Raw genomic sequence first — 23,995 nt, forward strand, 5'->3', positions numbered from 1 at the left:
ATCGGAAAAAAAAAATATAATTTAAAAATTTAGTTATTCAAATATCTAAAATTAACTTTTAACTTAAATCTTTTAATATTAATATTTAATATAATGTTCTAATTGTTTCAAAAAAAATGCTCAAGAAATAGACAAAGAAAGAGCCTACCATAGAAAACGTTATTAGGACTTAAAAGATCACTTAAAAATAAAAAGCAAGTATACACAGTTTAAGACTAATTTATTTGTGCATTTTATGTAAAAAAAATTTTTACCAAATGACATTATATATTAAAATGAGCATTCCATTCATTTTATTTTAAATTAGTCTTCATTAAAGATTTTTCTTATATAAATATATAATTAAAATTAACTTAAAAGTGATGCAAATAAGACTATATAATTCATATGAAGAGTAATGATTTCGAAGATTTTCATATAAATTGAAATTCTATGGTTTAATTATGCCATAGCGAGTTTTCTTATCCTATCATTGATATTTTATAATACATCTTTTTTTAATGAAATTTTATAGACCTTATAAATCAATTATAAATCAATAATGAGACGTGAAGTTTAAAAATTCTAACAATTTATAAAATTTTAAGAATCTACCTAAAAAGAATTTTATTTTATTTTATAAAAAATTCTCAAAATTAAACTCGCACACACAAATTCTCAAAATAAATTAAAAAAATGAAACAAAAAACACTTTATTCATCACTCATTTTTTTATATAACAAAAGACAAGAGGAACATAAACTATTCCTAAAAAAAGACCATAAAATAAAATTATTTCTCATGCTACAAAGCATTAATTTTTTCCTCTTTTCCTTTTCGCAGATTTCGCCTTTACTCCTACCACTGGATCTCGAGCAAGAAGCATCATATATTCCGATATTTCAAGATCACTAAGACGCAACTTTACGATATCATGAAATTGTTTATATGAATCTTTCAATTCTGCAAGTTCAGAAAGTTTTTTCACATTGTTTTTCTTCAAGATTTCATCATGTTTCGCAGCTTGTTTTTCACTTTCTCGAATTTCAGCCAATACCTCAGCAAGTTCTTGGTTCAAATTTTCCATATTGGGAGCATCAGAAGAAGATGAGTTTTCTTGAGAATCATTTGGTATATTCTCTTGTTGGAGATAGTTGGCCGCAACAACGTCAACTCCAGGATGACCAAAAGAATAAGGTTTGTTACCCGGAGAAAACACGACAATAGCCACTTCTGCTCCGCACAAAATTGTCAATTCATTTGCTTTTTTGAATAAGCCCGTTCGACGCTTTGAGAAGGTGACTTGCCTCGTGTTTGGATCTTTCACCATCTCAATCTCAATTTTGCGACGACCCATGATCGTTTCAAGCACCTACCTACTAAAATAAAAAATGCGAGTTTAGAAATGAAGAATGATAGTAAAGATTGTGTGTGCATATGATACTCTTATATCCCTATTTATGTATACACTCTAGAAAGAAAAGGTTCATTGTTTGTAATATTAAATTTAAAATAAAGTTATGGACATTATTTTTATTAATAAAGAAATGTTTTATTGTTGTTCTAATTTTGTAAAATTATCCCTAAATGTTTTTTATTTTTAATTATTTATTTATATTTTATTCATTTGTACTAATATTAAAAATGTAGACATATTGAATTTACTGAAAAACAATAAATATAAATCATATCTTTATTTGATTTTAATATATTAATATGACAAATATAGAAAAACTTTATTGTGAATTGGTCACAGCTAACGCCAACTTATATCTTACATCATTTTCTAAGCAAAGTGTTCAAGGTTCACATCATTTTATATTGATTTAGATAATTAATCAAACTTCTTTTTTGAAAAATAAAATAAATTAATAACAATTATTTTGGTTTTTAATTTTTTTTTTAGCTTCAAGAGAATGAGGGTCCTAGGACCTTAAAATTACTTCTAAGGTGTTAGTCTACATGTTTAAATTTGATTTTTATCAAAGAAAAATAAATTTAACAACAAAACTCACATGATAAATATAGGAAAAAAAAGGAGAGCATTGCGGCGAAAATTCGTTTCATCGTACAAAGAGAGTATTGCGGCAGAAATTCGCTTCACCGTATAAAGAAAGAGAGTATTGCGGCGGAAATCCGCTTCACTGTCTAAATTAGACTTACCACATTTACAAATATAATATTAATTATTAAAATTGTTATTTATTTAGTAAAACAAGTCTCTTAGAGTAAAGCATCCGATGTTATTATGTTTCTAAAAAAACTATTATTAAAACAAACACCTTTTAAAAAATTATGCGGTATAGAAAGATATTCTTGGATGTTGAAGATGACCAATAAACCTTGGTGAGGATTAGTGATCTATTTGGTAAAAGAGGTAATTTGATAATCGAAAAAAAAACATTTTTAAATGGAATTAAACTTTAATAATATATATATATATATATATATATATATATATATATATATATATATATATATATATATATATATATATTACAAAATCAACTAATCATAATATTTTTTCAACAACAAAGTTTGATTTTGAATATGTCCAAATATAGATATTGTGTATTTCAATTCAGAGCCTAATTTTATTTTGAGTCTGGAATTATTATAATATATCAACAACATAAAACTTTTATATTAGCAATGCATAAGAATTGATATTTTAATTCATCTATATATCAATACATTGAGTCTATCCACCAACCATAAAAATAATTAACGGAATGAATTCAATTAATCTATTTAAAAACATGTATGGAATCTACGCATCAATTTATTTTGAAAATTCCATAAACTAAAGCAAATGATAATACAAATCTAATCAATAAAATTAAAATAGTTTATTTCAAAAAATTATCGAATAAATAAAACTAGAAATAAATACAAAATAATAATAAAATTTAATATATATATATTCATAATTTAATAATAGTATATTAAATTATTATTACTATATTATAAAATTATATAATTAAAATTTTACAAGCATGGTGGTAAATGACAATCAATTCCGTGGGACATGTAATTTTAGTTTGCAATTTTTTAGGGGTAGAATAACGTTTCAGACTTGTATTTTCTAATACTTTCCTATGTTCTGCTTCGTTTTTTCAGATTTTTTTAGATGCAGAGACATTCATATAAATTTTTATAATTTTTAGGTTAAAAAATTAAAAAAATTGTTGATTTTAAACAAAACGAACTTGCATGTTTCCTATCCTACCCAAAACCATGTCATATGTGATGGAATGTCTACTACCACTAACGTAACCATTGAAACGTAACCATTGAAGGTGATTAGTGCACTATTGCCAATAGTATTTCTTTAGGTTTTGATGATAACAAAGTATTTAATGAACAATTATGTATACTAATATATGTTCAAATGTGTAGGATCATAAGTAAGAATTTATCGAGCTCTAACTCTGATTGAAACATATGAAGAGAAGCTTGAGACTCAAATTATGAAAGATCAGAATCTGATGGTTCAAATTCTAAATGATAAGATTCTGATGTCTCACAACTAGGTAACTCAGCTTCTAGTGGAAACTCAGACTCTGAATACCATGTACAAAGGAACTTAACTTCTGACTCGTACTCAATTTCTAAAAGCTGATCTATCTTGTCAAGTTGAGTCACGGTTTAATAATAGGAAAATATCGTTTGAAACAAATATTGAAAGAGAGTCTTCATTAGCAGTCCAGTCATGATTTTTGAAAAAAACCGGTTTGAAAAAAATATTAGTAGAGTGACGAACATGGCTCGTTTAAATTTTGTAAAGAATTTAATAGGAACTTTTTTTTCTCAGGGACTAATATGACCTCAGCAGTTTTTATGAAGGAGTAAAATGGACCTTCAGTCTAATTTATTACTAAATTAAAATTTTAGTTTTTAGTTGTAAAAAAAAATCAATTTTTAGTTTTATTTTGATTTTCTATTTTACAATTTAATTTAATTTATTTTTACATTTAATCTATTAAAAAAATTGTTTTTCAAAATATAATTTTATAAAAATCTATTTATTTATTAAAAAATATATGATTTTTAAAAAATATATATAATTTTATAAAAATGTATTTATTTATTAAAAAATATATAATTTTAAATAAACTATTATAGTTATATGTCCACTGAAAATATATTAATAGATTGATTAAATGATTTTTATGATTAATGGACAAAGTAAATTGAATTTCTTTAAAATAATTATGATGAATTAAAATAGATTAATAAATTATTTTAATCATGCATTATCCTTCAATTTATTTACTTTACCATAATTTGTATCTTAACCAAAGAAAATTTCAAGTAAGTATTATTATTCTTAAACCCCGAGAATATTATTTTGCTGGGCAGTTAGGAGGAAAATAGACGAGGAATTTGAAAAGAAAAAATATTGCGAAGTGGAGACAACTTCTCTACCAATCACAAAAAAGAAAAAATATTGCGAAGTGGAGACAACTTCTCTACCAATCACAAAAAATATGGGTAGTGTACCTTCAATCAGTCACATGACACCATTTAATTTATTTATATTTAATTAATTATTAAATAGAACAATTGTTTGATGTTTTCAATGTATTTTACACTAAAGGTAATCTTACCCAACTTTTTGAGTTGGGTAAATAAGAATTCACCTTGCGAAGTTTATTTGTATTCATAATAAAAAAAATTATCTAGTTTAAAGGTACTAAAAAAATTTATAATGGAAAATGTGTTTTGAGGATTTTGAGACTTTTACATAAATTTTATAAATATAATTTGTATTGTTATAATATTTTAAAATTAAAAATAAATTAATGATACTTTTATCATTTTATACAAAAAATACAATTTAAAAAATATTAAATATTTTTTTATTTTTCTTTAATTTTTTTCCTAAAACTCTTTCTTAAATTCATCCCTGAATTTATAGTTTATTTTTCATATACTATTTTAAATAACACTTTACCTTATAGCTTATAACTTATCATTTTTTCCATTTTTTATCTTTATTATTTTAACTAAAATTCACTTTTATCATTTATAATATATTTTAATTTAAAGTAAAATAATAATGTATTAAATGTAAATAATATCAAATAATTCCGTCATTTTAAATTTATCAGCTAGTTAAACCGTTAATTTTATCAAACACTTCAATTAGCTTATTATCTCATAGTCATCGGCCATCAACTATAAATTATTTGTTATCACCGTAAACGATAAACTATCAGCTAACTTATCAGTCAACCACTCAACCACTATTTTTATATTAGACCGTATTAATTTTACAAATGAATAGACGTGACCGATTCAATCTTACATTCAAACATAACGTTTTAAGAGTAGACTTGCTCTAGCGTGGACGATAAAATGACTTTGTAATGTGCACGCTATTTTTTAAAGCAATTTTTTATTTAGTGACTACAATTTATTTTTAAAGATGAATATAAGATTTTCTTGCAGCGCTATCAATTGAACTAATTTAACAGAATAAAATAACTTATACCGTTGAATAAATAAGTATACCTTATCTCATTCATTTAAATGATGAAATTTATTCATTCAATAGTTGAAATTAACTCTTTTTTTAATTCAACTTATTATAAGACATGGAAATCTTTTTTTTTATAATTATTAACAATAGAATTACGTCATTTATTTTAATTAAACACAAGTTATAAAAGTTTTTAAAATTATTCATATCTTTTATTAACATTTAATCAATTGATATATGTGTGTTAAATTATTATTATAAAAATTTATGTGATTTTTACTATTAAATAACTATTATTTTAACTTTTCTGTTATAGGATACTTTATAATGTTATTTTTATATATTAAAATACTTTTTTTTTTAATTTACTAATTTTTCCACCTTATTTTTATTTTATGATCCGTTCTATTATTATTATTATTTCTTTTTGGTATAATTTATGATCCCTACATAAGTTAATCTATTGAGTTGAGGAAAATCACAATGCAAAACTTCTCTCAAAAAATTTAACATTTTTGTCTGGTTGGATTCTAATCCGATATCGTTCTATTACTATTTATATTAAAAAAAATTAATTCAATTAATTAATAAAGTATTTATAGTAATACAACTCATATAATTAACAATAACAATTAAAAATATAAAATCAAAATATAATAGTTTTATTTGTATGACCATAAAATAATTATAAACAGTTCATATTATCATACAATTTAATTTATAAATTACTTACGTAATCACAATTCATTTTATTTCTATTAATCATATATATATATATATATATATATATATATATATATATATATATATATATATATATATATATTATTTTATAAAATTCGTGCACAAATATCTAAATAGTGAAATATGTATGTTAAAATATTATAATAAAAAAAATTATAGGATATTATTACTCTTTTATTAGGGAATGAAAGTTTTATCAATATTTTTATGAAAACAAAATAATTGAATATTAATTATCATTTAAAGAATAAGATTTTTTACATGTATATTAAAAGTCATTCAACAATAAGTATAATTTTACAATATTTTTTTTGTTTTTATGGATTCTTTCTAATTTTGCAGTTTCTTATTATCCATTCAAGGGTTACTTTTATTATATGTTTTTCTTCTTTAACACTTTTTTCTTTCAAAAAGCAGCAAATTTTATCATTTTCATGTTGGTTTCTTTGTATATTTCGATTAGAAGATTTTGTAAATATGTTTCTAAATATTCCTTTAACTTTTTTTTCTCAAATTCCAATTTTTTTAAGATATGTTTTTCTTGAATAATAATCAAGAAAATTCTGGATCGTTTCACCCTCCACTCTATTTTAATATAGAAGATTAAAATGTTGATGAGATTTTTAATAAAAACAAAAATTCATTGTCTCTAAAAATAACTTTTTATTTTAAATTGTGTTAGTGAGGACAATGCAGTCTGTTTAAAAACTATGCTTTTGTTTGTTAATTTGTAATTAGCCCTCCTAGTGTTAGAATTATGCACTCACCTATAGCATCTTTACCGGCTAAAGTTTATTTCTACCAACCCCAATTCAAAGAGAAATTCACAACCAAAGTTTTCAATATAGAATTTACACTATCCACAAAACTCCATTTTAACTTAGAAATGTCTTGTAAATGAAACAAAATATAAACCACATTGCGCGACTTTTTCGAGTCTCTCTTTGGTCAATAGAACTAATTTGCATACTGATGTTGTTGTTAATTAGCAATAAGCCCTAGTGTTAGAATTATGCATACACCTATTGCATCTTTACTAACAAAAGTCGGTTTCTACCAACCCTAATTTAAAGGGAAATTCACAACCAAAGTTTTCAATATAGAATTTACACTATCTACTAAACTTCTTTTCAACTAGAAAATAGAAATGTCCCGGTAAACCAAGCAATCCGGCTGCCGGACATTACCGCAAAAAGTCACAACATCTTAACCCTAAAACAGCCTCTATACCAGCAAAATGAAAACTGAATGCATTAATATTTCTCAATAGTTGTAATGGCGAGAATTACACACCTTAATGAAGAAAACCTGAGAATCAAAGACTCGACTCGTCGCAATTCAACCAATCAAATGTGTCTGCAATCACTGGCTGCACAGTAATTATGGGACAATCAAATATACAATCACTGACTTATTTGTGAACCAAATCAACATTTCATCAAACACTTTTTAATAAAACATTTCAGCAAACACTTGCTATGCATCTACATAAAACTGTTCATCCTAGATAATTTGGAAAATATAACAATCCAATAATGACAAAAGTTACTTGATTCATAGAAATAGTGGTTTTATAAACCCTAGAAGGGAAAATTTTGTAGGAAACAATCAAAGTACATACTAATTTTGTTATAAAAAACAAAGATTCAATCTAACAACTAATAGATATTAAAGTTACCAGGGATTGTTGAGGAGATATAGGATCGAAATTGATTTGAAAACAAGGCCGCCTCGTGTTTATGCGATTGAAAAAGGCTGGAATAAGGTTGAAGAAGCTAGGGCAAGGGTTGGAGAAGCATAGAATCAATAACGATTCCCAAGCGTGAATAAACAAATGAGACACAATTTCTACATACTAAAATTGTCATGTGTGAAATGACACTTTTCTCCACTTTTGTATTTTCTGCTCCTTTTATAGAAATTAGAATGAGAAATTAAGAAGAAGAACTTTTTTTTTTCAATTCTCTTTCTTTTTTTAATCTTAAATTATTAAAATTTATCTCTAAAATTGTTAAATTGGGCTTTAGAGATCGTAGTTTGGATTTTTTTTTTTTTTGAGATTTTTTTAAAAATAATTCGTAAATATGGAGTTTAAAATCTGAACGCACTTAATACACAGAGAAGTATGAGACAAGGAAATCCTCTTTCTCCTTTTCTTTTTGTTATTGTAAGGGAAGGTCTCAAAGGCTTAGTGAATAAAGCGGTGGAAAATGGGGATTTCTTAGGTTTCAACATAAACGAGAAGTGCAACATTGATATTCTCCAATTTGCGGATGACACTTTGTTGGTTGGCGAAAGAAGTTGGAATCATATTTGGGCAATCAAATCGGTGTTCAGGAGTTTCAAAATTGTTTCGGGCCTTGGCATTAACTACCACAAAAGCAAGTTAATTGGAATAAATATTAACTTTAATTTTTTAGAGGTTGCTTCTTCTTTTCTTTCTTGTAGGTCGGAGGATAAAAAATTCACCTTTCTTGGTATTCTTATAGGGTCGAATCCAAGGAGGATGGAAACTTGGAGAAGCCTTGTGAACAAATTTAAAAAAAGTTGTCTTCTTGGTAGGGGCGTTATCTTAGTTTTGGCGAAAGGACTACCCTCCTTAAGTAGGTGTTGAGTAGTCTTACTATTTTCACTCTTTCCTTCTATAAATCTCTGATTGACATCATTAAGGAGATTACTAGGATCCAAAGTAATTTTCTTTGGGGTGGTTCGGAGGATTTTAGAAAGATCCATTGGGTGAGTTGGAAAGCGCTTTGTCTTCTCGTCGAGAAAGGTGGTCTTGGTCTTAGAAGAGTGGGTGTCTTTAATGAAGCTCTTCTTAATAAATGGAGGTGGAGGATTCTAGAGGAGAAAAAAGCGTTGTGGTATAAAGTGTTGAAGGCTCGTTATGGAGACATTAAGTTATTGGTAGTAAATGGCGAGAGAGGAGGAAAGAGTAGAATTTCTAAATCAGATTGGTGGAAAGATATTATCTCTTTGGTGAAAGGAACTTCGGAAGACATTTTTGCAAAGAAGGTGACTTTCATTATAAGTAATGGCTTTTCAGTCTCTTTTTGGCTTTCTTCTTGGTTACCTTGCGGTTGTCTACGAGATCTTTTTCCCTTGTTATTCTCTTTGTCCCGTTTGAAGGAGGCTTCGATAGGGAGCATGGGTGGTTGGGTGAATGAGGTTTGGGAGTAGGGTGATTTGGGAATTCCTTCTCAAAACAGCCCCGATATAATGGAAGCGACGTTTTCATATTTGGTACCACATACATGTTGAGTCGGTGTTAAGTATATTGCTTAAGTGTCGCATTTGTATTGATTGTTGTTGATGTGTTGTTTGGATGAAAATATTGAATATGTTGATGTTGATTTGATTAATGAGTGTAACTATTGTTATGTGATATTCTAGCTCCGCTTGCTTTCACCGTTATTTATTAAAGTGTATTCTTTCCCATTTACTTTAATATTGTCCACCATGGATAACTTGCAAATACTCTGGAGTAACATTTGCTAAAGTAAATGAAGATAGCTCTGGGAGTGAATAATACAACTCCTTGTTTATGTTATGAAATTGAAGTTTAAGAGACTAACTGTCATGAGTTGAAATGTTTCATTAAATTATTTCGATGTTAATTCCGCTGCGATGATGCCCTAAGTGAAGGTGAGCATGCGATGATAGGTTTTAAATGTGCTGATTTAACCCGTGTTATGGGGCAGGCTATGTTTGTTGTGTGTGACATCCTGAGTGATTTGCATCTTGTTTAATTAAATTCTCGATAAATTGTGTGTGGGGTTTAGGATGTTACACCCCCACATATGTTGTGTTTGAAACTTTTTAATTTTTAATCCTTCAAATGCCACCACTTGATCACCAGGGTTCAAATGTGGTATATTCTCTTTGCTTTTCTATTAAATCTTATATCTATAACCAATACTCGATGTTGGGTAGTTAAGATCTCGTCAAACATAATTTTATAGTACAACCAAATATTTCTATTTGATTTTCTGATAAGAAAGCAATCTATCCGAGAATATTGGACTCCACTCTTATATGTGATAATATGTTCATTCCTTTTCCTAAAGCACATATTAAGTATAGTAAGATCAAAAGTCGGCGAAAAATCTAGGATGGATTTATCCTCCACATTTACCTCCCTTATGCCATACCCTTATGCATGCCCTTAAAACCTCTTACCTCCTTCTCTACATGTCCATTTAGGCCCATTCATATAAAAATCTTCTCTCCTTGAGATATATCCTAAAATAAGTATTATAACAACATACATCACGCTGAATCCTTACTGCGCCACTATCTCTAATGGAACATCTGGAACTAGTCGTGGGATACCCTAGACATATCCATGGTGTTCTAACACCTCTTAAGTAAGTGTCTAGCCACTAAGGTCTCCCACCGCATATGACCTAAAAATATATAAGCCTCATCGAACTCACTATGGACTTTGTGACCTGTGTAGGGTGTCCAATTGACATTTTCTACTGTCAGCGCATCAAGTCTCCTCATGTACTCTGTAACACCTCCAAGATGTGCTTATCTGACCTTCCATCTCCTCACCCGTGGGGCGACCATAAGGGTATGATGCATCCTCATGTCACAAATAGTGGGAAAATGCTCGTATATCCAACAATAATAAAAGAACATTGACACATCAAGAAATGTCATACATAACAATTAAATAAGAACAAAACTACAAATAGTAATTTGTAGCATACCTGTAATAGACTCAAATAACCAGCAAGTTGTCTGGTTTCAAAAGAGTCGTAACTCCAAGTGTTGCATGTATGATGGTCAATGCATCGCACCCCAACCCCATCTGTTATGCTTAATGCTACTAAATAGCCTTAGCCACCGAGAATCAATATGAACATGAGAATTATTCGCAAAGGGAGTACATGCTACCAGATGTAGCATGTACACAATTTGCGGCTGTCTCATACATCTGTGCCTCCACAAGCTCAATATACATGTCCCGAAGCCAAGACATTTGAAAGTGATATCCCTATTAAAATCAAACTTCTCTAGCATAACCTCCTCAATAACTCCCAAATCCCGTACAACCATCATACATGCAAGCTTCTGGTTAATGACAAGAGCAATGAAGAATATAAAGGCGGTGGGCAGATGGAATAGGGAAGAGACATCATCCAAAGTGATATTCATCTCCCCAAATGGAAGATGAACAGAAGACGTCTTCTTGTGCCATCACTCAACACAGGAAGTCATAAGTGAAACATCAAGCATGGTGAATGAGCATTCGACAAATGATAGGAGACAAAATCAACAATAACCCTCTTGACGGCCTTCAAATCTTATAGAAGTTCTCCATCTTTGACCTGTGGGATGTCACCTTCAGCGCGACACAGTTGTGTAACAAACAAAGAAAAATATTATCAGTTAGTTTCAACACATCAAGTATCAATAATAAATAAATTAAAGTTAAACAAAAATATATATACCTCTCCCTACCATAATCGGTATGCCCCATGATCAACATATTTGGTAAGCAATGATTGGTCAATGGATTCTCCCGGGAACTCTCTGTCTGTGTGCACAGATGGCTCCGTCGAAGCAAGACAAGTAACCTTTGTATCACCAGTAGTAATAGCCTCAACGTCAGTTGTCTCAGCCTCAATAGTAATATAGATCGCATCTGTGGAAGCCACCTCATCAGACAATAAGGGTCACATATATCTCAATAACCTCGTCAGCAACCTCGTTAACAATAGGGGCCACATCCATCTCGGCCACCTCAACTGGATCATAACAGTTTGACCTTACACCTACTTAGCATGAACAACCTCAATGGGCTACTTGTCTAATCCAACCGCTCGACGTCGGGTGCTAGAGGTGCACAAAACTACTCAACCAACCGTTTATGGTGAAACCTGATTATAATTACTCTCCTAGCTCATTGCTGAGAAGACTCTGCCCCAACAGGCTAACCTTGGATGCCACACTACCCATGACCCTGCCTGTAATGGTGTCGTCATTTCTCTGGTCTTCACTACAAAATGGAAAGAAAAAAAAACAACGAACTACCGCCAACTTTGAAATTTTCGGGATTCTACTTCTTTTACCGAAAATTTTGAAATTCTCAGTACTATGTTAAAAATTGAACTTCCAACATTTTCAGAATTATCGGTAAAAATTTTAACATTTTGAACTACCTCGAATTTCAGAATTTTCGTTAAAAACGTATGAGTAAATATCAGAAATTATGAAATTTCTGATAAAAACACATGAATATATTCCGACATTTCTAAAATTCCCGGTACAAATACAAAGGATTTTGCCGAAAATTCTAAAATTCCTAATAAAGGCTCATGAATTCTGTAAAAAAAACTTCCTTTTTACTAAATTTCCGGTATGAAAATTGAAATTTACGGTAACGCTCAGAAACTTTTGATAAGTGCAAGAATTTTGAGTGAATTTTTAAAAATAGTTTAAAAGATGTGAATGATTAAATTATGGAGGTGTCATGTAAGGTGACTGGTTAAATCCTCCGTATAAATCCAAGATAGAGCCAAGCCCATCTATATGCCATGTCAATCCAAGATTGAGCCAAGCCCATCTGCAATTGCGGGTGCGGGTTTTGTCCGGTTGTAGAACCGCGTTTTCTATTCTCCACTTCAAATACGAAAAAAAACATTACGCACTGTTTAGGTTCAACAGTTACGAACAATAACCTAATTCATCTCAATCCCTTCCACCGCGCTTCATTGATTTGAAGCTTCAGGTTAAACATAATCGGTACATACATTTTGTGAGGTTATCGGATCTTGAAGACAAGAGATTTGAGAGGGGTAACAATTTGTGGCTTATTGATTCTTTGTTTTTTTCTGTTTCTTATTGATATGATGCTAATGTGCTATATAACTTGATTTTATTAGACAATAGCTTGTTTTGTTCTTGTTATCACTTTGTTGGAATAGTTGAGTTGGAACATTGTGGAAGCATTTGTTTCATTCTTGGATTGAATATGGCATTTCCTTTCCTTTCTTGCTCTTCTTTATTTCAAAACTTTGTTGTTTTCTTTGTTCACTGTTATATTAGAGCTTCGCGTTTGAAGTGTACCGCGAGGTTTAAACTCAGTGATATATCAAATGGAGCTTAAGGGACCTTTATGATCATGAGATGATTTTCCATAAAATCCAGTTGAAGGCATGCTCTTACATTTGTTTTGATATTAGGTCATTGATGACTATGTAAACTAGTTTCATGTTCTATTTGTCACGATAGGTCAACTTATCCTTGTTGATTACTCCCTCAATTTCAAAATGATTGTCGTTTAAGGTTTTTGTATATAGATTAAGGAATGCAATAATATTGTCATTAGACACTAGACTTTTACTTAATTAACCTTATTTAAGTATTGGAAGTGGTGTACAAAGTAATAATTAAAGGGCACAATTGGAAAAATGGTAATCATTGCTACGAAAAGTAAGTGAGAATGACACAGAGTTGTTAATCCCGGATAGCGGAGCGGAGCGGCCGACCTCCGGGAATGGGAATAGTGGGAATAGCGGCATCCCGGATAGCGGGATAAATTTTTGTATACTAATATATAATAAGATTGATACTTAGTTAGTACACTACCACTACCACTACCCGTCAAAAACATATACAGTATGTTAACCTAATTATTTCTAACTCCACGGCAGCGCAAATCTCACTTCTTCAACCCTAATTCACTTCTTCTTCAACCTCTCTCTCGCTTTGCGTCTCTCTCTCATTCTCTGTCTATGAATCATATCTTGGGAAACCCTAATTCACTTCTTCAACCTCTCTCTCTCTCACTCTCACTCTCTCTGCGGATCAGATTTCACTTCTTCTTCAACCTCTCTCTTGCACAGGGGTTAATAACTCTGGAATGACAGTGATTTGGAAACAAATTTTATTTGCTAAAAAGATACTAGTAGTCATTTTAAAACGGAGGGAGTAGTTTATAATGCTCATCTTCCCTCTTTTTAAAACTTTGTGCCACCTTTATAGCAGATTATGACGGAAAACCTGCAATATCGGCGGATATTTACCATTGCGGTGAATCCAAAAATTGCCATGTATATCCGTCATAGCGCCACCTTTGTGGATATTTGATAACACTAGGGAAAATGATAGGTTAACCTTTATTGTGGTAAAATACCTTTAAGCTCTCTCTAACAGAATTAAGGATTCCAGTTCTATTATCAACCTTCTCTTTGGGTTCTTGTTATGCACTGGCTGTGTCCTACTTTATATCCGTGTTTGATCATTTGTTATAAATGTTACGGTAAAAGTAAGGAAGCTTAAATATTGCGGTCATGTGCGTTAACTGGAGCACAATCATCTATCTATACATGGATACCTTTTTTTCCTCCCTAACTGTAATGAGGAACATGAATATGTATGGATGGTAATATCATGTGGAAGATATGGTAATAAGCTATGTGGTATTAATCATAATTTTTTCCCTTCTTCCTGATTTAACTGGGCCATAACAGTCGAAGGTTCAACCTCTAAACCCATTTCTTATGTTATTCTGTGGTTTTTTTCTTTCCTTCTTAAACTGAAAAAAGATATAAAATAAAGAACTTTGTCTAGGTTCAAAATTTACAAATATTAACCTAACGGCATCCCAATTAACTCTGCTGTGTTCTCAGACATATTCTCTTATTCGTTGTTAGGGTTTTGTTTGGCAAAGGTTATTTGATTGGATTTATGTCAGTTGATTTGAATTCACACCCATCATTAAAGTTTTTAACTTAATTTGATATTAGATAGAAATAATCGAGCATTTGTGCATTTGGTTGGCCTTTGTTTCCTTTTTAGCGGTGGTTGGGAAAGCTAATTTGTTAGATGTTTTTTCTCCTATACTCTGCGTGTTGTACAACTGTAAGATTGTTGATGTTGTATGAGTAGTATGTTGTACAATTTGTTTTCTTTGTTTTCAATTTCATAACGCAAAACATTGTTGTTTTCTTTGTTCACTGTAATATCAGAGCCTCGTGTTCATAGTATTTCACGAGGTTTAAATTCAGTGATATAGCAAATGGAGTTTTTGAGACCTTTATGATCATGAGGTGATCGTTCTTCAGAACCCTATTGAGGGCTTGCTCTTACATATAAAAGTGTGAATTATGCCCTTTTCTTTCAGCATTAGATCACTAATGTCTTATTGTGTGGCTACTCATTTCTTCTCAAAAATGAAAACGGAAGAAAAAGATACAAAATGAAGAACCTTAACTTTATCTAGGTTCAATATTTACAGACTAAAACCTAATATCATCCCAATCCATAGCTCTGCTTTGAACCTGGCCATATTCTCTTATTCGTTGTAAGAGTTTTTTTGCCATGGTTATTTGATTGGATCGGTGTTGTCAAATTGCGGCCATGGCGGATTGCTGTTGTGGAAATTCAACATAGTACCATGGGAAAGTTGTGGTGTTGTGGCGTTGTGGCCGCCTCAAGTTTATATATAATGTTTTTAATTTATCCGCTATGCTATCGCCATTTGCCCTCTGCCATCTGCCATATTTTCATGGCGGATTTTCGGCTCTCTGTCATCTGCCATAGTCAACACTGAATTGGATTTACTTCTATTGATACTAATTGACACCCAACATTAAAGTTTATAACTTTATTATATATTAGATAGATATAGATATAATCAAATATTTCTATTTAATGGTGGTTGGGAAAACTGATTTGTCAGATTTATTTTACTTTGTGAGAGTTAATTTGATGCCATATCAACATCTTGTAGATATTATGATACTGAAGTCCCAGATTAAGTCAAATTTAGAACTACATTGGTTTGAGATTTCCTCGTTTTCTAACTTTTCAGGTTAAATACAATTGATAGAGGCTTTTGAGGTGAGTTCAGTGAGGTTTCCTAAAGTATGGATCTTGAAAGAAAAAGCTTTGGGAGGGGTAAGATCTTGACATGCGACCATTTTTGTTGTTGTTTATATTGATTTTTCGATACGGTGCTAATGTGCTACATAACTATAAACTATGTACTATATTCTTAGACAATGGCTTTCTTGTTCTTGTTTGTTATCACTTGGAATATTGGAGCAGGAACATTGTGAAAGCATTTGTTTTATGGCATGGAGCATGTCGTTTTAGCAAATAAAATTTGTTTCAAAATGAATATCTTTCTTACTTTTCAGTGTAGACATGATTCAATTTTTTCCAATTGTGCCATTTACCATGTATACTACCTCAAACACGTTAATAAGATTAATTAATAAAAGTGTAGCGTCCCTTAATTTGTGTGCAAAAATCTTAAACGAGACTCATTTTGAAGTGGATGGAGTATCATAATAGAATCATTATTAGATTGCATACAACATTTTCTTTTTTTAAAAATCAACATATTGCTGAAAACAAAACATTAGTAGTTGGCCGAGCTTTCTGAGCCACAGAAAAATGTTTCTTTTCTTCATTTTTTTAAAGCCAAGCTTAGTTTTTTTTCTTGGTTCACTGTTATAATGGAACTTCACCTTCAGAGTTTTGTGAGGTTTTAACTCAGTGATAAAGCAGATGGAGCTTAAGGGACCTTTATGATCATGAGGCAATCATTCATAAAAATCCTGTTGAATACTTGCTCTTACATTTAAAAGTGTGAATTGCCCAACTTTTTTTCCGACGTTAGGTCACCGATGACTATATAAACCAGTTGTCATGTTCTTTTTATCCTGTATATGCTTGAAGTCATCCTTCTTTCAGCGCATTATTTAGAAAGGCAATTTCTTTGAATCAGGCAGTAGAGAACTTGGAGGTGGTCACGATCTCGTAAGCCAATATAAGCTTTGGCCGTTCTACAAAGTCTTCTGCAAGAGTTCACTTCCATTGTCGGAGACACATTATCTTCGCAATGTGGTTGGTGACACTAAAATCAAGAAGGGAGAAGGAATGGAACTGGATCAGCTGTGTAAGAACACCTATACGAATGAGAAAAAACCTTGCTTATCTCCGTTTGACTTTAATGTACTAAGTGAAGCTTTCCGTCTGAAAGAAACGGATCCAAATCACATTTCTTCTGTAAGATTTTTGAACTTCATTGTCTGCCGCACATTTGATAATTTCGAATCTGAATAATTCAAACTGTCTTCATGTTTGACTGATGTATATATAATATGTTCTTTGCAGGTCAAGAAGGTGCTACCAAATGCAGTGGCAAACCCGGCTCAACAATCTAGAGAGAATGAAAGGAAGAATAAAAAGGACAAGAAACACAGGAAGCACAAACTAGTTCAAATTAAAAATGGAAGTTGTGTTGCTAATAGCACAATTCTTCACAATGATTCTCATCCCTCACAATTGAAGAATCAACAAGACAAGGTATTTATGTGTTTCTTTTAAATGTCACTTCAAAAATTCATGCACATTTTTTACATAGTTTCATAAATGGGACTAATATTCATTTACTTGTTTTCAGAAAAGGTGGGCTGAGGCAAGCTACGACCCTTCTACTAGCAAGCGATTAAATACTAGACAATGAAGCAGAATTAGAATTTAGATATATATTTTTTTTGATAAGCAATATTAAAAGGATATATTAGATGCGAGCACTAGGGGTACAGATATTCTTTATTGTTTTGGGGAATGTATGATCATTTTAGAAGCCGACACAAAACTTTATTTTTGGTACAGTTAACATTTATGATACTTTGTTTAAAAAAAAGCTGTTATATTTTTAATTTCCCAACTAAGGTATAGTAATTTAGTAATAAGTAGTTTTAAAAATAGATAGTGCTTGTTTGTGGTATGTTTTGGGAAGTTTTGACGTTAAAAGTCATCTAAACAAGTTAAAAACATGCGGGGTCAAAGTCTTATATTTTTTATGGAAAAAGCTAACATGTGTTTAAGGGCACAAGTTAATATGTTATTTATAGAAATATTTTTTTAAAACACGTGTATTCAATATATCGAAATTTTAAATATAACTTTATTACATTTAATTACATTTAACTTTTTTTTAATTAAAGTATCTTGAATATGTGTCATTAGGGTACATGTTAGGATGACCTATTTTTTATTTATACCCAATTTTTCAATTGCAATGCCAAATATTTCGTTTGTTTTTTTTTAATTAAATTTTTTTTTTTGTCATTATAAAAGTAATTGGGGATGCCGAGGGAACAGGATAATTTCTCTAATTACAAAGATCACCCTTAATTCATATGTTTAAAATTAAATTAATGAAAATATAGAAATGATTATTTCTCCAAAATATTAAACTAGACATACATATTATTGTTATTGGAGTGAAAGTATTAATTAGGAGTGTGTGGGTCTAGACATACATATTATTGTTATTGGAGTGAAAGTATTAATTAGGAGTGTGTGGGTGATATATCTAGATTTGCAGAAATATATTGAGGGCACAATTTTGGATCAAGCTAAAGAGAAAATTGTTTGTGCATATACTAACCAGGTTTAACAATTTGACAATACAACAACTAACAAAGTAGAATTTGCACATGCTAGATAGAAGAATTGGTTGAGAAACATTAAAGGTGATTTTATCGAGATTGAGACACCATTAACCAAATGCTCTAATACCAACATAATGAGATACACACATCGTTTTATCAGAGCATTGTTGTGTTAGAACATTGATTCAAAGACAACATCCTTTATTCATAGTTGGTTGGCAATGTATCTCGATCGACATTGAATTTTATTTTTCAAGAAGCCAAGTGAATAAATATAACATGTTCAAATAGCTCAAAGTGTGAATGTTCACTTAGGAAGACTTACGGTCTTCATCAATATATATATATATATGGATGAAGCTTGCACTCATTGAAAAAAGCATCGTTTTGATGATGATGGTGGTGTGATGAAGAATGCTAAATCAAACATATTTATCATGACTGAGTTGGAAGTCATCCAAGAGAGATTTAGGAAAGCTGATGACATAATGAAATTGCACATTAAATAGCAACCAAGGAAGATTTTCTATCCAGAAACAACGAATTTGAAACCACCATTGAAACTGGTTAAAACAAAAGGTGCCCCTAAAAAGGTCAAATCCACACAAAGTGACAAATCTACGAGACGATCTCCTTCAAGCTTTGAACTGTTGACTCACTTTCCAAATTCTCCGACTCCAAAATCTCAAAAGAGTGTTTTCAACGGTGCTCGCACTAGCAAACCATCTCCCCCACTACCATTACCAAAAATCATCCACATTGAAGAAATGTCATTTTTTATACACAAATACATTGAGCGGATAATAAATGTTAGAGGTGACAACAACTGTGATTTTCGAGGTATTTAGAATTATCTTGTTAATGGAGAGAACAACATCCAATTTGTCCGTCGTCATCTTATACAAGAGATGAAGACACATAGAGAATCATACACAAAGCTATACGGGAAAAACGCAAACTACGGTGCAATTTCCAATGCTCTAGTTCCTTGTCTTAGTGGTCTGACTCCGTTTGACAAATGGACGCGCTTCCCAGAAATGGGACATCTTATAGCAAGTGCTTAAGATTGGGTGTGTATTTCTTTAACACGATATGGTTTCTCGAAAACATTCTTTTCACTTACGAGTAAGCCCCCTCAAAACTCATCTGAATGCGTCACGTGTATTGGTTGACTATCAAAAACACAATATTTTATTCAGGTTTATTTGAAACCGAGATGTCCTATACCAAATACATCACTGAAGTGGACAACACATTTCACACATGCTGAATGTTGGTCGGATCACTTTTTAGAAAGGATGAAAGAGTTCACCATGTTGAGCGACATTGAAAGAGAAACAAACAAGGAAATATCGAAGGATGGACCACCAATAGATTTAGGCAATGACATTGAATTGATTCATTTTAGTTGTAATCTAACAATTTAAGACATTTTTTGTATGTAACGCACTGTATAATGCTATAAAATTGTGTAGTATTTTTTAGGACAATTTTTGTGTTTTGTATTTCTACTCTGCATAACCAAGCAATTGCGCTCGAGTGATAAACGAGCTCCTGCTAAGGACGAAGTTCGGGGAATACCGAGTTTGATTCCTGGTGAGAACAATACTTGGCCAATGCCATGACCTAAAAAAAGGCTGGATCCAGAGATGCATATTTGAATTATGCCTTGATTATATGATAGGGTTTGTAAGATTCTTATTGATCTACAATTTCTATAAATAGGGTATCATTCCATTTTTTCTTTACAAAAACCCGAATGAATCTCTATCCGTATCTTGTATTTATGTATTTCAATAGAGCAAATCCCCCACTTCAATTTAGTGTCTCTGAGGACATACTTCTCGTCGATCTAAAATCCAAACTGAATACTCTCCTGCGATATCTAGAAGATCAGAGAGTTGTCAAGCTTGAGTATCGTTCACCCTTGATTGGTAATGAAGGAAAGATACAATTCACCATGCTTGAAATTGAGACAAATGATGATTTGAAGGTTATCTGGAGTAGCTTTTACTGTTACTCAATAAATGGTCTGATTGAAGTGGATGTGACGATGCAAAGATCAACCAAAGATGTTATAAGGACGTTGGAACATCCTGAACCACCTGTTTGTAATGAGATGTAATGTTAAATTTATGTAATGTTTATTTTGATGTTAAGTTATGTAGGTATTCCATTCTGCCGTTATTTTTGCTTGTTATTGTTTTGAACTAACATAGCACATTCTGGATATGCATCTTTTGAAAGCTCACAAACTAATAAATTAAGGGGATTTACGGGGATGCATCTCCGAATCAATTTTTGTGCATACGGAAATGCATCTCCAGACTAAATTTAAGCAGAACAGGAATTTCTCAACAATTTTGCTGAAAAGTATGAGAAAAGTGCGTCGGAAGATATATATGTGAACACTGAAAATATTTGAGACTTTTCACTGTGGTAAGGAAGAACACATAAGGGTGGAAAGTGCAACCCCTTTTCATTTTCATTTTATATGCTCAAATCTAACAATGTATACATACTATAGTATTAGTACTACCAAAAAGTTTCTTCTAATAAGGTATTTAAAATGTAAAATACACTGCCTGAGAAGTCTTTCCAATAAACCTCCCGTATTTCAAAGGATGAAACGAAGAGCTTTCAAACTAAATCCCATCTTTATTAGCGTAAAATATGAATTAAAAAGTCTTGGATGCTTAAAGAAGTTGGAGAAATTAAATTGAAAATAAAATAAATTTGCATAATCACGTGTCAAGCTCAAATAAACTTCTAAAGTTCTAATGAATATGAATAAATCAATTGAAATTTCAGCATTTTTAAAGGCAAAAATGCTACCGCTTAGTCCCATAATATGAGATCACATTTTGAAACTATTTTGCTCTTAAAATAAGCGAAGTCTTTCAATTTTCATTACAATATTATTTACTATTTTTAAGTGCTCTCTAGTTAATGTTTCCTTCATCCCAAAATAACTTATCTAGTTGATGAACTTGCAAAGAAAAACAAAATTTAAATAGAGAACATTTCTTATACTAAAGTACGAATGTCATGTATTAGCTAACATATTCAGTTTTATCAACAGATGTAAATGAAATATTTTGAATGAGGTACATAATTTTGCAGACCTTTTTCAATATTACATTTTCATCAAACTCCCAATTGATTCAAACAACAGCATTGTTCACAGACAACACAACTAGCAACCGATCAACAACGAATCCTACAGAAACATAGCAAACAAAGGCAATGTAGACATGGAGTCTATCAATCGAAGGTGGATCTAAAACGTAAGGAATTGAGGTTATATTTAAAACCCGTGGGTCTCAAATAACTGAAGACAAACAAACGAAACCTAAACAATGAAACCTACATAAAATTCACAATGATAAAAAAAATGTTAATTGCACTTCTCATTTATTTATCGTGCTCAGTTGCTTCTGGACCTATCATTTTCATTTTACTCCCGTGGCTCGCCCGGTGTATATAAGAACAAAAGACATGACAATAACCCAAGCTTGTGTTATAACAAGAAATTGGCAAAATCCCTAAGAACTAGGCCTGCATAAGGGAGTTTAGCAAAGAGAATCGGATAGACGATTACAATTTCCAACATGCATTCAGCTGAGCAGATTCAAAACAAAAACCAAGTAACAATAAATTTCATGAATTATTCCTTTTTCCCTCTGATAATCACAAAGCCAAACTCTTGAAAGGGGTTATTATGGATAGATTAAAATACACAACAAAAAAATACTTATCCATCAAGCCTAAAAACTCCTTACAACAAAACCAAAATAAACCCATTTTATCACAACAAAGTTAGTGACAAACCTTTCCAAACTAAAGGAATACTAGAATCTCAAAGAAAGGCATACCCGCCAACGAAGCATAATCAAACTTTGCCTTTGTCTTCTTCCTTCATCTTCTTCTGCCACTTCTTCTTCTTATAATCAAGCAACATATCTGGCATCTTCTCCATCAACCTAGCAGTATTCGCCCTTTTCTCAGCTGCTATCCTATCAACCTTATGACCCTTTCGCCTCGTCTTCATCTCCTTCCTTTCAGGATCATAAGTCCAATCTTCCCCAGCAAGAAGTACTTCTTTACGAAGTCTTGCCCTATGCCGAGCACTAATACTAAGCGGCTTCCACGCCCCTAACTCCCAGTATCCCCACACTCCCTTCGCCAATTCATCCTTGTATTTCGCTAACTTCTCACGCCACGGATACTGATATTCTGCTACCGCCTTAACCGCCGATCCAGCAGCTTTGCCTGCCATAACAACCCCCTATAACAATAAACTCTCAGTCAGTCATTTTCACAAACACCTTCCATGCATACAAAAAATATCAAAAACTTATTACTATTACAATTTTGGTTTTTCAGATTAGTTCACTGAAATTGTTGAAGAGTGATTACAATTTACAACACAATATAGTTGAAACAAAGCATCATCGAACCAGTATGAGAATCGCATCATCGTGGACTACAGAAGAGTTATAGGAGAATCAGAAAAATTAAATTATATGGCATAGAAAATAAGAAAACCTGGACGTTTTGCCACGTTTATGACGCCGACGAAAACTCCGGTTGTGTTTTCCGGTGAGATTTTGATTTTCACGGCGCGTTAAGTTCAGTGCGTTCCCGATCAAAGTTGTTTCTGATACGGATACAACACGGGGTAGCGCCAGCTAATATGATGGGCCTGCACAAAAAAATTAGATTGGGTTTAGGCCCGTTTAGAATTTCATATACTTATTTTATTTTAAAAATATATCTTTCCACCTCCTGCATATAGGGCTGTGCATGGTAACCGATCCATTAAAACCAAACCATATATTTGGTTACGGTTTAGAAACCAAACCAGTGTTTCCAAAAACCAATTCATATTAGTGAAGTGGATTCAAATCGGTTTGGATCCGGTTCAAAACTGGTTTTTATATAAACCCAAATTTCAAACGGACTTGAATACTTCAACATAGGTTCTGTGAACACTAAGCCGCCACCGTAGTTTCTATGAGCATCGTTGATTTCCGTCATTTCGAAGAACACCGCCACTGAACAACATAGTTCCTTTGAAGTTTGAACAACTTCATTGAATATTGTCGGTTCTGAGAACACCACGGCTAAACTATATTTTCTTTGATTTATGTCATTGATTGTCGCCGATTTTTTTACGCTAAACAACTGGAATCTCTCGAAATATTCATTGGATCCATACAAACTATTTAAGCAGAGTAGTTACAGATGCACCAAAACAACGTTTCGTGCAACCGATTCACAAAAATGATTGACAAGCGTATATTGAAATTGATTCGTAAAAAACAATTGAAAAACACAACAATCAATTAATAAGATTTGA

The 23,995-nt window shown here is 31.4% G+C and overlaps 3 protein-coding genes across 5 annotated transcripts; 1 reads left to right on the forward strand and 2 right to left on the reverse strand.

The window, feature by feature from the left end:
* Window positions 1-646: 646 nt before the first annotated feature.
* On the reverse strand, window positions 647-8,068 carry LOC131607973 (agamous-like MADS-box protein AGL29). 2 transcript variants are annotated; one of them, XM_058879913.1, is made up of 3 exons: window positions 7,887-8,068; window positions 7,502-7,577; window positions 647-1,355 (listed from the first exon to the last, which is right to left on the reverse strand). In XM_058879913.1, the coding sequence occupies exon 3, from the start codon at window positions 1,334-1,336 to the stop codon at window positions 794-796; it is 543 nt and encodes a 180-aa protein (XP_058735896.1). In that variant the 5' UTR covers window positions 1,337-1,355; window positions 7,502-7,577; window positions 7,887-8,068; the 3' UTR covers window positions 647-793. The 2 variants fall into 2 exon arrangements, with proteins under 2 accessions (XP_058735896.1, XP_058735897.1); XM_058879914.1 differs by having other exon boundaries at window positions 647-1,358.
* A 4,709-nt stretch (window positions 8,069-12,777) lies between these two features.
* Window positions 12,778-17,907, forward strand: LOC131603523 (probable mediator of RNA polymerase II transcription subunit 19b). Of its 2 annotated transcripts, XM_058875857.1 has the most exons (6): window positions 12,778-13,014; window positions 16,035-16,120; window positions 16,956-17,236; window positions 17,345-17,536; window positions 17,634-17,712; window positions 17,777-17,907. In XM_058875857.1, exons 2-5 carry the CDS (start codon window positions 16,090-16,092, stop codon window positions 17,694-17,696), a joined length of 567 nt encoding a protein of 188 aa, XP_058731840.1. In that variant the 5' UTR covers window positions 12,778-13,014; window positions 16,035-16,089; the 3' UTR covers window positions 17,697-17,712; window positions 17,777-17,907. The 2 variants fall into 2 exon arrangements, with proteins under 2 accessions (XP_058731840.1, XP_058731839.1); XM_058875856.1 differs by having other exon boundaries at window positions 17,634-17,885.
* A 4,356-nt stretch (window positions 17,908-22,263) lies between these two features.
* Window positions 22,264-23,338, reverse strand: LOC131607974 (uncharacterized). Its single transcript, XM_058879916.1, has 2 exons — window positions 23,182-23,338; window positions 22,264-22,921 (listed from the first exon to the last, which is right to left on the reverse strand). The coding sequence occupies exon 2, from the start codon at window positions 22,910-22,912 to the stop codon at window positions 22,526-22,528; it is 387 nt and encodes a 128-aa protein (XP_058735899.1). The 5' UTR covers window positions 22,913-22,921; window positions 23,182-23,338; the 3' UTR covers window positions 22,264-22,525.
* Window positions 23,339-23,995: the final 657 nt, after the last annotated feature.

This window comes from Vicia villosa, linkage group LG5, assembly GCF_029867415.1.
Source record: "Vicia villosa cultivar HV-30 ecotype Madison, WI linkage group LG5, Vvil1.0, whole genome shotgun sequence".
NCBI lineage: Eukaryota > Viridiplantae > Streptophyta > Magnoliopsida > Fabales > Fabaceae > Vicia > Vicia villosa.